The sequence below is a fragment of the Palaemon carinicauda genome, chromosome 39, assembly GCF_036898095.1.
Source record: "Palaemon carinicauda isolate YSFRI2023 chromosome 39, ASM3689809v2, whole genome shotgun sequence".
In the NCBI taxonomy this organism is placed as follows: Eukaryota; Metazoa; Arthropoda; class Malacostraca; order Decapoda; family Palaemonidae; genus Palaemon; species Palaemon carinicauda.
This window is the reverse complement of record NC_090763.1, coordinates 48,615,192-48,627,034: the sequence shown is the minus strand read 5'-3', so window position 1 is coordinate 48,627,034 and position 11,843 is coordinate 48,615,192. Positions and strand designations below refer to the sequence as shown.

The 11,843-nt window shown below is 35.2% G+C and overlaps 1 protein-coding gene across 1 annotated transcript in view; it reads right to left on the bottom strand.

Annotated features, from left to right (window-relative positions):
- Positions 1-7,049: 7,049 nt before the first annotated feature.
- The window catches only part of LOC137631387 (uncharacterized), an 8,657-nt gene continuing 3,863 nt past the window's right edge, over positions 7,050-11,843 (bottom strand). The window contains exons 3-5 of the mRNA XM_068363157.1: positions 10,466-10,642; positions 8,148-8,327; positions 7,050-7,078 (exon numbers count right to left, since the gene is read on the bottom strand). Of these exons, the coding sequence (XP_068219258.1) occupies positions 7,050-7,078; positions 8,148-8,327; positions 10,466-10,642 (386 nt within the window). The remainder of the gene's footprint in view (positions 7,079-8,147; positions 8,328-10,465; positions 10,643-11,843) is intronic.

Below are 11,843 nucleotides of genomic sequence, written 5' to 3'. Positions count from 1 at the left end.
TATTGCAAAAATAGGAATTGCTTTCGTGTTTGATAGAGGAAGAAATAAGTAGCTTCTTCTGCTTGTGGTTACGTTATTGCGAAAAAAGGAATTGCTCTTGTGTTTGATAGAGGAAGAAATAAGTAGATTACTCTCCTGCTTGTGGTTACGATATTACAAAAAAAGGATTTTCTTACGTGTGTAATAAAGGAAGAAATAAGTATATTATTCTTCTGCTTGTGGTTACGTTATTGCAAAATAAGGAATTGCTCTCGTGTTTGATAGAGGAAGAAATAAGTAGATTACTCTCCTGCTTGTTGGTACGGTACTGCAAAATAAGGAATTGCTCTCGTGTTTGATAATGGGAAAAAGCAAGTAGAAGAAACACGAGCTATAAGGAAGTGCTCGTCATATTAGAGAACATGTAGGAGACGAAGGCAAAACAAGACAATGTTTAACATAGGTTGAAGCAAGAAAAGAGCAAAAAGATAAAGGGAGACTAAGGAAACCTTCTTTAATAATATAGAAAGAATTGAAGGAAAGATGTAATGTTAATTAAAGTCATCAAGCTTGAGTAAGCAACTGATAACCATTATGATAATGATAATGAAACAAACGGCGACTAATTACTCTTTATCATCGCCACTTTTTCACATCGTAAGATCTTATTTTCTCTTCTGTTACAATTTAATTGACAATATAATCCCTTAGTAAATTAATAGAATGAGCTAGCGTTTCTTTACCCCATACTGAAGCTCTTGGTACTGTCTTTAGCCCTAACTCCCCGTTTGTGTTTTTTTTTTTATCACCGGGGGAAGGAACCATTTCCGAGAACGGGATCTTCTTCTTAGAAGAATGAACCTTCGGCAAGTCGTTCTTGAAACCATTCCCATACATCTTTTAGGGGGAAAGGGGGCATTAACCGCCTTTGAGAGTACTCGTGTCAATTCCAAGTTGGATAAGGAGGGAGGGTTGAATGAAGGCTAAAAGGGTCGTTGCCTCGCTGAATCTTGCAAAAATTCTTATTGGTTCTGTGTAAGTAGTCTTCTTCGTTGCCTTCAGCTCTTCCCATTTCTATATGGGGTCGCTGTTTCTAGTTCACAAGAAGTGATGGTTCATAAAGTGAGACCCGATAACGAACGATAAAAATAGTGAAAAGTAAAATATCAGGATTTAGCTATGTCCCTCTGCATTAGAAATTTCCTTGGTAGTTTTGGAAAACCTGGACTTTCTGTGCATAATAATGGCAGATGCAACAGTAAAGAACAGAGACCGCTGTTAGAGAGAATAACAAACTTGTCATTAAATTTAGCAACTCTTCTTGCCACCTAGCCGGTTCTTTGACTTAGTTCTTGAACTTTTCTCCTTTTATCTATCTATCGATCAACCTATTTATCAATCTATCTATCCCTCGATCAGACTATCCATCTATCTATCAGTCTATTCAACTATCTATTTATCTTCAGTATATATATATACTGTAAATGTGTGTGTGGACCACATGGTTCGATCGGTTCTATTTTCGCCTACCAGAAAAGTCATCATGCCTCTGTCGACCTTAGCAGTTAAAATACATTGGCAGTAACAACCAGGGTTAAAAAGACCAGAAGCTGGCAACCTCATCTCAAAAGATATATATATATATATATATATATATATATATATATATATATATATATATATATATATATATATATATATATATATATATATATATGTATGTATGTATATATATATATACATATATACATATGTATATGTGTATATATATATATATATATATATATATATATATATATATATATATATATATATATATATATATATATATATATATATATATTTATAAATATATATATATATATATATATATATATATATATATATATGTACATATATATATATATATATATATATATATATATATATATATATATATATATATATATATATATATATATATATATGGTATTATATGCTTTTCGCATAAAGCTTTTCTCTAATGCAATTTACTTTATAGACGATTGTCTTAGTGGCATCAATGTGTTTCCTATAGTAATATTCGTAATATCTCAGCTTCTTCAAGTTTTCAGGTGTAAGCCTTTGGTAAAAAAAAAAAAAAAAAACTACGATTATTCCCTTTCTTCACTTATTCTGTTCACCACAGCACTGCATTTTGGAACATTTCACCTTTTCTCTTTTCCTTTCCCCACTGGGCTATTTTCCCTGTTGGAGCCCCTGGGCTTATAGCATCCTGCTTTTCCAACTAGGGTTGTAGCTTAGCAACTAATAATATATATATATATATATATATATATATATATATATATATATATATATATATATATATATATATATATATATATATACATATATATATATATATATATATATAAGATTCGTATAGAAGTATATCAAGCTATGATTTAGAGGTATCTAAATAGGACTGCATCCTATCGTAAAAATATCTATTTTCCTCACTGCGTGGGAGACGAAAAGCCTCGAAACTAAGCTAATCATTTAGATAATCGAACGTCTGATTTTGAAATATCAAATAATTTCCCGAGAGACTGTAAATGTAAGTAACGAATGTAATTTTTTTTTTCTTTGTGATAACTGCGTCGATAACAGTGAATCACGGTGTTAAAATGTCACAGTTATCGACTACCGACTCCCTGCCGAGTGATTAAGCCTTTCTTGTTATCACAGAGGCGCCGTTGCAAAGGCAAAGCCTCAACCTGAATCTGATCTGATCTGATCACTGTATCTATCACTGCGTGATGGTTTCAATTGAAAGGCTTTTCTATACGGATATACCTATTGTGTGAGTTCAAAGGCTGCTAGCTTATAGTTTTTCTCTTGCTGTTAGACCAGTGTTTTTTCTTGTTTCTAGCCTATAGTTTTTCTCTTGTTGCTAGCTGCCAGTTTTTCTCTTGCTGTTAGACCAGTGTTTTCTTTTTTTCTTGTTTCTGGCCTATAGTTTGTCTCTTGTTGCTAGCCTACAGTTTTTTATGCTGCTAGCCTACAGTTTTTCTCTTGCTGTTAGACCAGTGTTTTTCTTGTTCCTAGCCTACAGTTTTTCTCTTGTTTCTAGTCTACAGTTTTTCTCTTGTTGCTAGCTGACAGTTTTTCTCTTGCTGTTAGACCAGTGTTTTTTTTCTTGTTTCTAGCCTACAGTTTTTCCCTTGTTGCTAGCTGACAGTTTTCCTCTTGCTGTTAGACCAGTGTTTTTTCCTTGTTTCTAGCATACAGTTTTTCTCTTGTTGCCAGCCTACAGTTTTCTTCATGCTGCTAGCCTACAGTTTTTCTCTTGCCTAAGTTTTTCTCTTTCTGCTAGCCTACAGTTTTTCTCTTGCTTCTAGCCTCAGTTATTTCTCTTTCTGCTAGCCTACAGTTTTTCTCTTGCTTCTAGCCTCAGTTTTTTTCTTTCTGCTAAAAGGAAGCCAGACTCAACCACTTGTTGGTATACCTCAACAAGCGTTTTATGTGCAAAATGCTACAATCTGATGTAAGGGTGAACACTTGCAACTACAGAGATTCTACTTGGTCCAAGACCCTACTTGCTACCTAAAAACTGCAAGACTCAAAAGACAGGCTTAAGCCCATGAGGAGTGCCATAGCATTTCTCAGTAGCTGATGCCATGGCTGTGTCATCCAGGATTCTGGTCATTATACTATACCTTTCTTATATTCCTTTCTTGCCAAAATTATTATCAAAAAAATAAATTATAAGAATTTTAAAATTAGGAGTGTTTGTGTGGGCATAGCATTAAATTTCTACTCAAAATGAGCTAAGGTCAAGAAAACAGTGGTAATTTTATTTTTTATTACAAAATAAAAAGCAACTTTACATTATTAACACTATATACATAACAAAAACATAAATATAAGATATGAATGAAGTTACCATATAAGCCTTCAACTCCTTTTATTTTCTGTAGAACATTTTTCTCATTAAGAATAAGTTGTCGTCACGATTGTGAAAATTATTCCCATACACTAATAGAATTGGCCTTCTCGTGAAAGATAAGAAATCTTAAACACATATCTGATATCACTTTCATATCGAGCCAGTTTTCTTCACGTATCGCCTTCGCCTTAACGCCATTCAGAGGTGATGACACAAGAATTTCCAACCCTTTCGGAGATCTATATGTATTTTTGGATGTTATTCCACGAGTCCCTCTTAGGGGGATCTAAGAGACTGTAGGAATTCTATAAATTTAAGAGTCCTTCTCAGGGAGATCCGAGAGGCTATGGGAATTCTATCAGGTTCAGATTCAGGGATGAAGCACAGCCTTTGCAACGGCGCCTCCAATAATCTAACAATTTGAGTTTATTCTTGCTTTGTACTGTTTTGTTCAATCCTTCCAAGTACTTCTCAGGGTGAGCTGATAGACCGTAGGAATTCTATTATTCCAAGAGTCCTGCTCATGGAGATTTGAGAGAATTTAGGAATGCTAAAGCTGTGGGTCCACACTTATAAACCAAATGTCTCTCGGGGAAGGGGATGAGGGTTCCTGCTTTGTAGTGGTGTCTGCAAAGAACGAGAAAGAAGTATGTTTAGATGCTTCTTTGAAAACATTAAAAAAATAATCTCTGACATATGTCTTTTTGCATTCTTCTGTTATTTACCCAAAAGGTGATTTTTTTCAGAGTTATTTCCAATCTATTCCTCTATATCTATTCATCACTTTATATATATATATATATATATATATATATATATATATATATATATATATATATATATATATATACATATATATATATATATATATATATATAGATAGATAGATAGATGGATAGATACCGAAAACGAGTCAGTCGGTAGGACAAAGTGATATGCTCTTCTAGAGCGTACCTATCTTTAAGCATAGTTTCTAGAGCACTTACTGAAATACCTTTTCTGATCTATTGTAAGTAAAATAACTTTTCTCAGGTGTCATTTTCAAAATTTGTTGTAGCAGTGTTTGTTTTTGAGGTTTATAAAATAGCTTTTATGATCATATTACCTACGACTTTTTCATTTGTAGTTACTTGTATCAGGTGATACACTTCTTACTTACAAGGGTCCCTCTCCTCCTTTCCTCCTCCACTCTTTCCTTATAAGGGTCCCTCTCCTCCTTTCCTCCTCCACTCTTTCCTTATAAGGGTCCCTCTCCTCCTTGCCTCCTCCACTCTTTCCTTATAAGGGTCCCTCTCCTCCTTGCCTCCTCCACTCTTTCCTTATAAGGGTCCCTCTCCTCCTTGCCTCCTCCACTCTTTCCTTATAAGGGTCCCTCTCCTCCTTGCCTCCTCCACTCTTTCCTTATAAGGGTCCCTCTCCTCCTTGCCTCCTCCACTCTTTCCTTATAAGGGTCCCTCTCCTCCTTGCCTCCTCCACTCTTTCCTTATAAGGGTCCCTCTCCTCCTTACCTTCCCCTTTCCTCCTTGCCTCCTCCACTCTTTCCTTATAAGGGTCCCTCTCCTCCTTTCCTCCTCCACTCTTTCCTTATAAGGGTCCCTCTCCTCCTTTCCTCCTCCACTCTTTCCTTATAAGGGTCCCTCTCCTCCTTGCCTCCTCCACTCTTTCCTTATAAGGGTCCCTCTCCTCCTTTCCTCCTCCACTCTTTCCTTATAAGGGTCCCTCTCCTCCTTGCCTCCTCCACTCTTTCCTTATAAGGGTCCCTCTCCTCCTTACCTTCCCCTTTCCTCCTTGCCTCCTCCACTCTTTCCTTATAAGGGTCCCTCTCCTCTTTACCTTGCCCTCTCCTCCTTACCTTTTACACTCTTTAATTATAAGGGTCCCTCTCCTCCTTCTTTCGCCCTCTCCTCCTTCTTTCACCCTCTCCTCCTTACCTCATACACTCTTTACTTACAAGGGTCACTCTCCTCCTCACCTTGCCCTCTCCTCCTTACCTTTTACACTCTTTACTTATAAGGGTCCCTCTCCTCCTTACCTCCTACACTCTTTACTTACAAGGGCCCCTTTCTTCCTTACCTTCTACACTCTTTATTTACAAGCGCCCCTCTTCTCCTTACCTAAGTCCTCTGGCGAAATTGTTGTAACACAAGGATTTAGAATTCTCCCTCCTGGAGGCCCACATCTTAGCAATGGTATCCGGCCTTCTGAGTCTAAATATACCCTGTTCTTCATCCTCCCACTCGATGAGACTTGGGTTGGTCCTCGGGTCAGCCAGGAGGCGCATCAAAAACTCCCAGTTCTTAAGTCCTCGAACTGTTGAGGAGATGAATAATATGTCAGCCATCGAACTCGTTAAGAGATAGTTATTAGATAAGCCATTTGATTGCTGAAGAGATCATTATTCCGTCAGTTTCTTAACCGTTAAAGAGGCCGTTTTTATGTCAGCATTTGACCCATTAAAGAGATGGCTATGATGTCAGTCCTGGAACTATTGAAGAGATGGTTATGTCAGTCATCGATCTTTTAAAGCGATTTTATTTTGTCCCACTTCAAATAGACGGTTATTATGCTATTCTTTGAGCTTTTGAATAAATGATTAATATGCCAATCATCGAATGATTAGAGATTATCAAACTGTCACCATGCCAGTCTTTAACCGTTAAATAGCTGGTTACACTATCAGTTTCCAAACAGAAAAATGTCAATATGTCAGTCTTCGATCTGTTGAAATGTTATATCATTCTCTGAACAGATAAATAGAAGTTTGTATACAAGGCATCAAACTGGTCAAGAGATTATAATTAATGCAGCTTAAGCAGTCACCACATTTAACAACTCTTGATTAACAGTGTCAACTACTGAAACATATTATCATTATTGTTATTGCTATCAGTGTTATTAATTTTTATCACTTATTATTATATTAGAGACTGTCATAACGTGTAACATCTTAGAGAATACATAGATGAATACGCTCTTTTTAACTTCAAAAGTACACAGAACTACATTCGACTATGTACTATACCTTTTTTACGGGGTGTCGTGATCTTCTCTAATATCGCCCCCTGGGCAGTTTGCAATTCATTCTCCTCAGCAGGATGGGATGGGACCGGAAAATGACCTGTGAAGGATTAAGGTGTGTTTATATATCCTGATCAAACATTTATTTGGAATTTGTCTCAAGCTTTGAATCTGTTCTGACAAATAGGCAGTAATTTGTGTAGAGACAAAAACTCTGTTAAGGGAATTCACCTAATGAGTTTTTAGGAATGATAAATAATGGTTCAATCAATTAAGAAGCTTATTCTTATTATTACTAGCTCAGCTAAAACCCTAGTTGGGAAAGTAGGATGCTACAAGTCCAAGGGCTTCAATAGGGAAAGTAGCCCAATGAGGAAAGAAAATAAGGAAACAGAATATAGTGCCTGGGTGAACCTTCAAGCAAGAGAACTCTAACCAAAGACATTGGAAAACCATGGTACAGAGGCTATGGCACTACCCAAGACTAGAAAACAATGGTTTGATTTTGGAGCGTCCTTCTCCTAGAAGAGCTGCTTGCCATAGCTAGAGTCACTTCTACCGTTACTAAGTGGAAAGTAGCCACTAAACAAATACTGTACAGTAGTTATCACCTTGAGTAAAGAATAATTTTTCGGTTATCTTGATGTTATCAGGTGTAGGGGGAAAGGGTAGATATGTAAAGAATAGGCCAGACAATTCGATGTATGTGTAGGCAAAGAAAAGAGGAGCCGTAACCAAAGAATAATCCAACGAGTATCATCTGCCTTGAAAGTTTCTTGGGACTAAAACACCAATGTTTTTTCTTATTGATAAGAAGCATCATGAAAAGGGAGATTTCAATAAAATCTTGAAATAATTTGGATTAAGTATATATATATATATATATATATATATATATATATATATATGTATATATATATATATATATATATATATATATATATATATATATATATATATATATACCTATATTTATATATATATATATATATATATATATATATATATATATATATATATATATATATATATATATGTCTGTGTGTGTGTTTACGTGTGTGTTTGTGTATATTAAATTCCCATGCATATATATATATATATATATATATATATATATATATATATATATATATATATATATATATATATATATATATATGTATATATACATACATACATATATATATATGCATACATATTAAATATTAGCACATGAAGAAATAAAAAAATCTCTTCTTACCCTGGCTAGGTTCAAACTTCTCCCATTCCTCGGTGAGTGGCTGGTTGCGTTCTGTTCGGCAGTTTTGAAGAATTTCCTCCAAGTCAGATTCAGGTAAGATGTCTTGCGCGTCGTACGGACATATTGTGTCCAGTAATCCGTCTTGAGGTGTGAAATCTTCGTCAGTGCCAGGCAAATAATCTGAAAGTTGAAAGAGATTTTTAAGATATTTAAAAAAAAATAATCTTGATATGAAGATAGTGAAAAAAAGGAGCCCTGCCTAACCTACTGCCTAGAAAATAGTTAAGACAGTAAGGAGATACGAAAGAGGATATTTGTTCTTACTGTGGCTAATGTCGGCAATGTCGCCATTGAGCAGCTGATGGCCGTGTTCGTTTTTCCAACTTTCAAATTCTTCCTGCTCTGATTTCATGGAACTGTCTTTTACATCGACTGGCCAGTCTGGAACTTTGAATCCTCCGGGAGGCTTGTAATCTTCGCCTGCGAATGTCGAAAGATCTGGAAGCAGAGAAAGAGTTTTGTTAAAAAAAAAAAAAAAAAAAAAAAAAAAAAAAAAAAAAAAAAAAAAAAAAAAAAAAAAAAAAAATTGATTGCCTGTAATAGGAAGATGCATTAAGGTTATTCAGAAGGATTCGCGGTTGAAAATCCGACTTACCGAGTAATAAATAGATCAAATATGATAAAATTGAATTCCTAAAACACAAGGAAACACTACGAAAGATCAAGAAACTCGTGAGGATTAACCGGATATTACTGAAAGTATGAGAAGAAGTATGCTATTGCTGCATAGATATCCTACGCATATCCTACGCTATTGCTGTTGTACCTCTGTCTTAGATAGTAAGGAAGGTATGTCAGAGCAAGGTGAAGTGCGTGGAAAATCCATAAAAAAGGTTTTTGATAAAGTAAGCTTCGGGAAATTCACTGGTACTACGAATACTAGATTTCAATCACGATTTCATACTAATTCATAAGCATGAAGTGAAGATATTATTATTATTATTATTATTATTATTATTATTATTATTATTATTATTATTATTATTATTATTATGTAAGCTACAATCCTGGTTGGAAAAGCAGGATGCTATAAGACCAAGGCCTCCAACAAGGAAAAATAGCCCGGTGAGGTAAGGAAACAAGGAAATAAATAACCCACAAAAGAAGTGATGAAAAATCTAAATAGAATATCTTAAGAACAGTAACAGCATTGAAATAGATCTTACATATACAAGCTATAAAAACTTCAAAAAACAAGAGGAAGAGACAGAAGATAGAATAGAGTGCCCGAGTGTCCCCTTAAATATCCAACTTACCGAGTACTGAATAGATCAAATATGACAGAATTGAATTCCTAAGACACAAGGAAACACTACGAAAGATCAAGAAGCTCGTGAGAATTATCCGGATATTACAGAAAGTATGGGAAGAAGTATGCTATTGCTACATAGATATCCTACGCATATCCTACGCTATTGCTGTTGTGCCTCTGTCTTAGATAGTAAGGAAGGTATGTCAGAGCAAGGTGAAGTGCGTGGAAAATCCATAAAAAAGGTTTTTGATAAAGTAAGCTTCGGGAAATTCACTGGTGCTACGAATACTAGATTTTAATCACGATTTCATACTAATTCATAAGCATGAAGTGAAGATATTATTATTATTATTATTATTATTATTATTATTATTATTATTATTAGGTAAGCTACAATCCTAGTTGGAAAAGCAGGATGCTATAAGACCAAGGCCTCCAACAAGGAAAAATAGCCCGGTGAGGTAAGGAAAGAATGAAGTGATGAACAATCTAAATAAAATATCTTAAGAACAGTAACAGCATTGAAATAGATCTTACTTATACAAGCTATAAAAACTTCAAAAAACAAGAGGAAGAGACAGAAGATAGAATAGAGTGCCCGAGTGTCCCCTTAAATAGAAGAACTCTACCCCCAACACTGTGGAAGACCATGATGGTACAGAGGCTATGGCACTACCCAAGAATAGAGAACACTGAATAAATAGGCTATAGTGCAGTAGTTAACCCCTTGAGCGAAGATGAATTGTTTAGTAATCTCAGTGTTGTCAGGTGTATGAGGAGAACGTGGAATAAATAAGCCAGATCTAACAGTATAGGCTATAGATATGCAAAGAAAAATTGAGCCGTAACCAGAGAGAGGGAGGGATCCAATGCAGTATTAGCTGGTCCATCAAAGTACCCCTTTCTAGCGGTAGCATCCGAACGGGTGGCTGGAGCCCTGCCTAACCTACTGCCTAGAAAATAGTTAAGACAGTAAGGAGATAAGAAAGAGGATATTTGTTCTTACTGTGGCTTATGTCGACAATGTTGTCGGCATTGAGCAGCTGATGGCCGTGTTCGCTTTTCCAACTTTCAATTTCTTCCTGCGCTGATTTCATGGAGCTGTCTTTTACATCGACTGGCCAGTCTGGAACATTGAATCCTCCGGGAGGCTTGTAATCTTCGCCTGCGAATGTCGAAAGATCTGGAAGCAGAGAAAGACTTTTGTAAAAAAAAAAACAAAAAAAAAAAAAAAAAAAAACAAAAAAAAAAAGAATTGATTGCCTGTAATAGGAAGATGCATTAAGGTTATTCCGAAGGATTCGCGGTTGAAAATCCGACTTACCGAGTAATAAATAAATCAAATATGATAAAATTGAATTCCTAAAACACAAAGAAACACTACGAAAGATCAAGAAACTCGTGAGAATTATCCGGATATTACAGAAAGTATGGGAAGAAGTATGCTATTGCTGCATAGATATCCTACGCATATCCTACGCTATTGCTGTTGTGCCTCTGTCTTAGATAGTAACGAAGGTATGTCAAGAGCAAGGTGAAGTGCGTGGAAAATCCATAAAAAAAGGTTTTTGATAAAGTAAGCTTCGGGAAATTCACTGGTGCTACGAATACTATAGTCCATTTCTTTTAGCGATGCAGATTTGCACCGACTCGCAGCGGTGCCTTTTTAGCTCGGAAAAGTTTCCGGATCGCTGATTGGTTGGACGAGATAATTCTAACCAATCAGCGATCAGGAAACTTTTCCGAGGTAAAAGGGCACCGCTGCGAGTCGGTGCAAATCTGCCTCGATAAAAGAAATGGACTATAGATTTCAATCACGATTTCATACTAATTCTAAGCATAGAATGAAGCACGGAGAGGTTTAATACTTCAAAAAATTGGCATATTTCCAATTACTGTATGTACCTGAGTAGGAAATTACAGAAAAATACGAACAAAACTATTACTAGCTAAGCTATAACCCTAGCTGGAAAAGGAGGATGCAATATGCCCAATGACTCCAAGAGGAAAAATAGCCCTGTGAGGAAAGAAAACAAGGAAATAAATATACTTCAAGAGAAGTAATAAGCAATTGAAACAAAATATTTCAATTACAGTATCAACATTAAAATAGAAATTTCATATAGAAACTATAAAAAAAAAACAATACTAATGCTCATACAAATTTGTCATCAAACCTTTTTATATTTTCAGTTAATGATTATCATTTGTTTGTTTTAAATTCTCCATCAATATTTGTGGAACAGCAAAGTTAAAAAATTGGTTTTAAAAATCAAGATATGATGAAAATAATAAGCATAACTCTTACTCTATTCAGAAAAATGCAAATCATAAATAAGACTTTTTGTTTTTAAAAATGATAATAAACATAATTAAATCTAAAT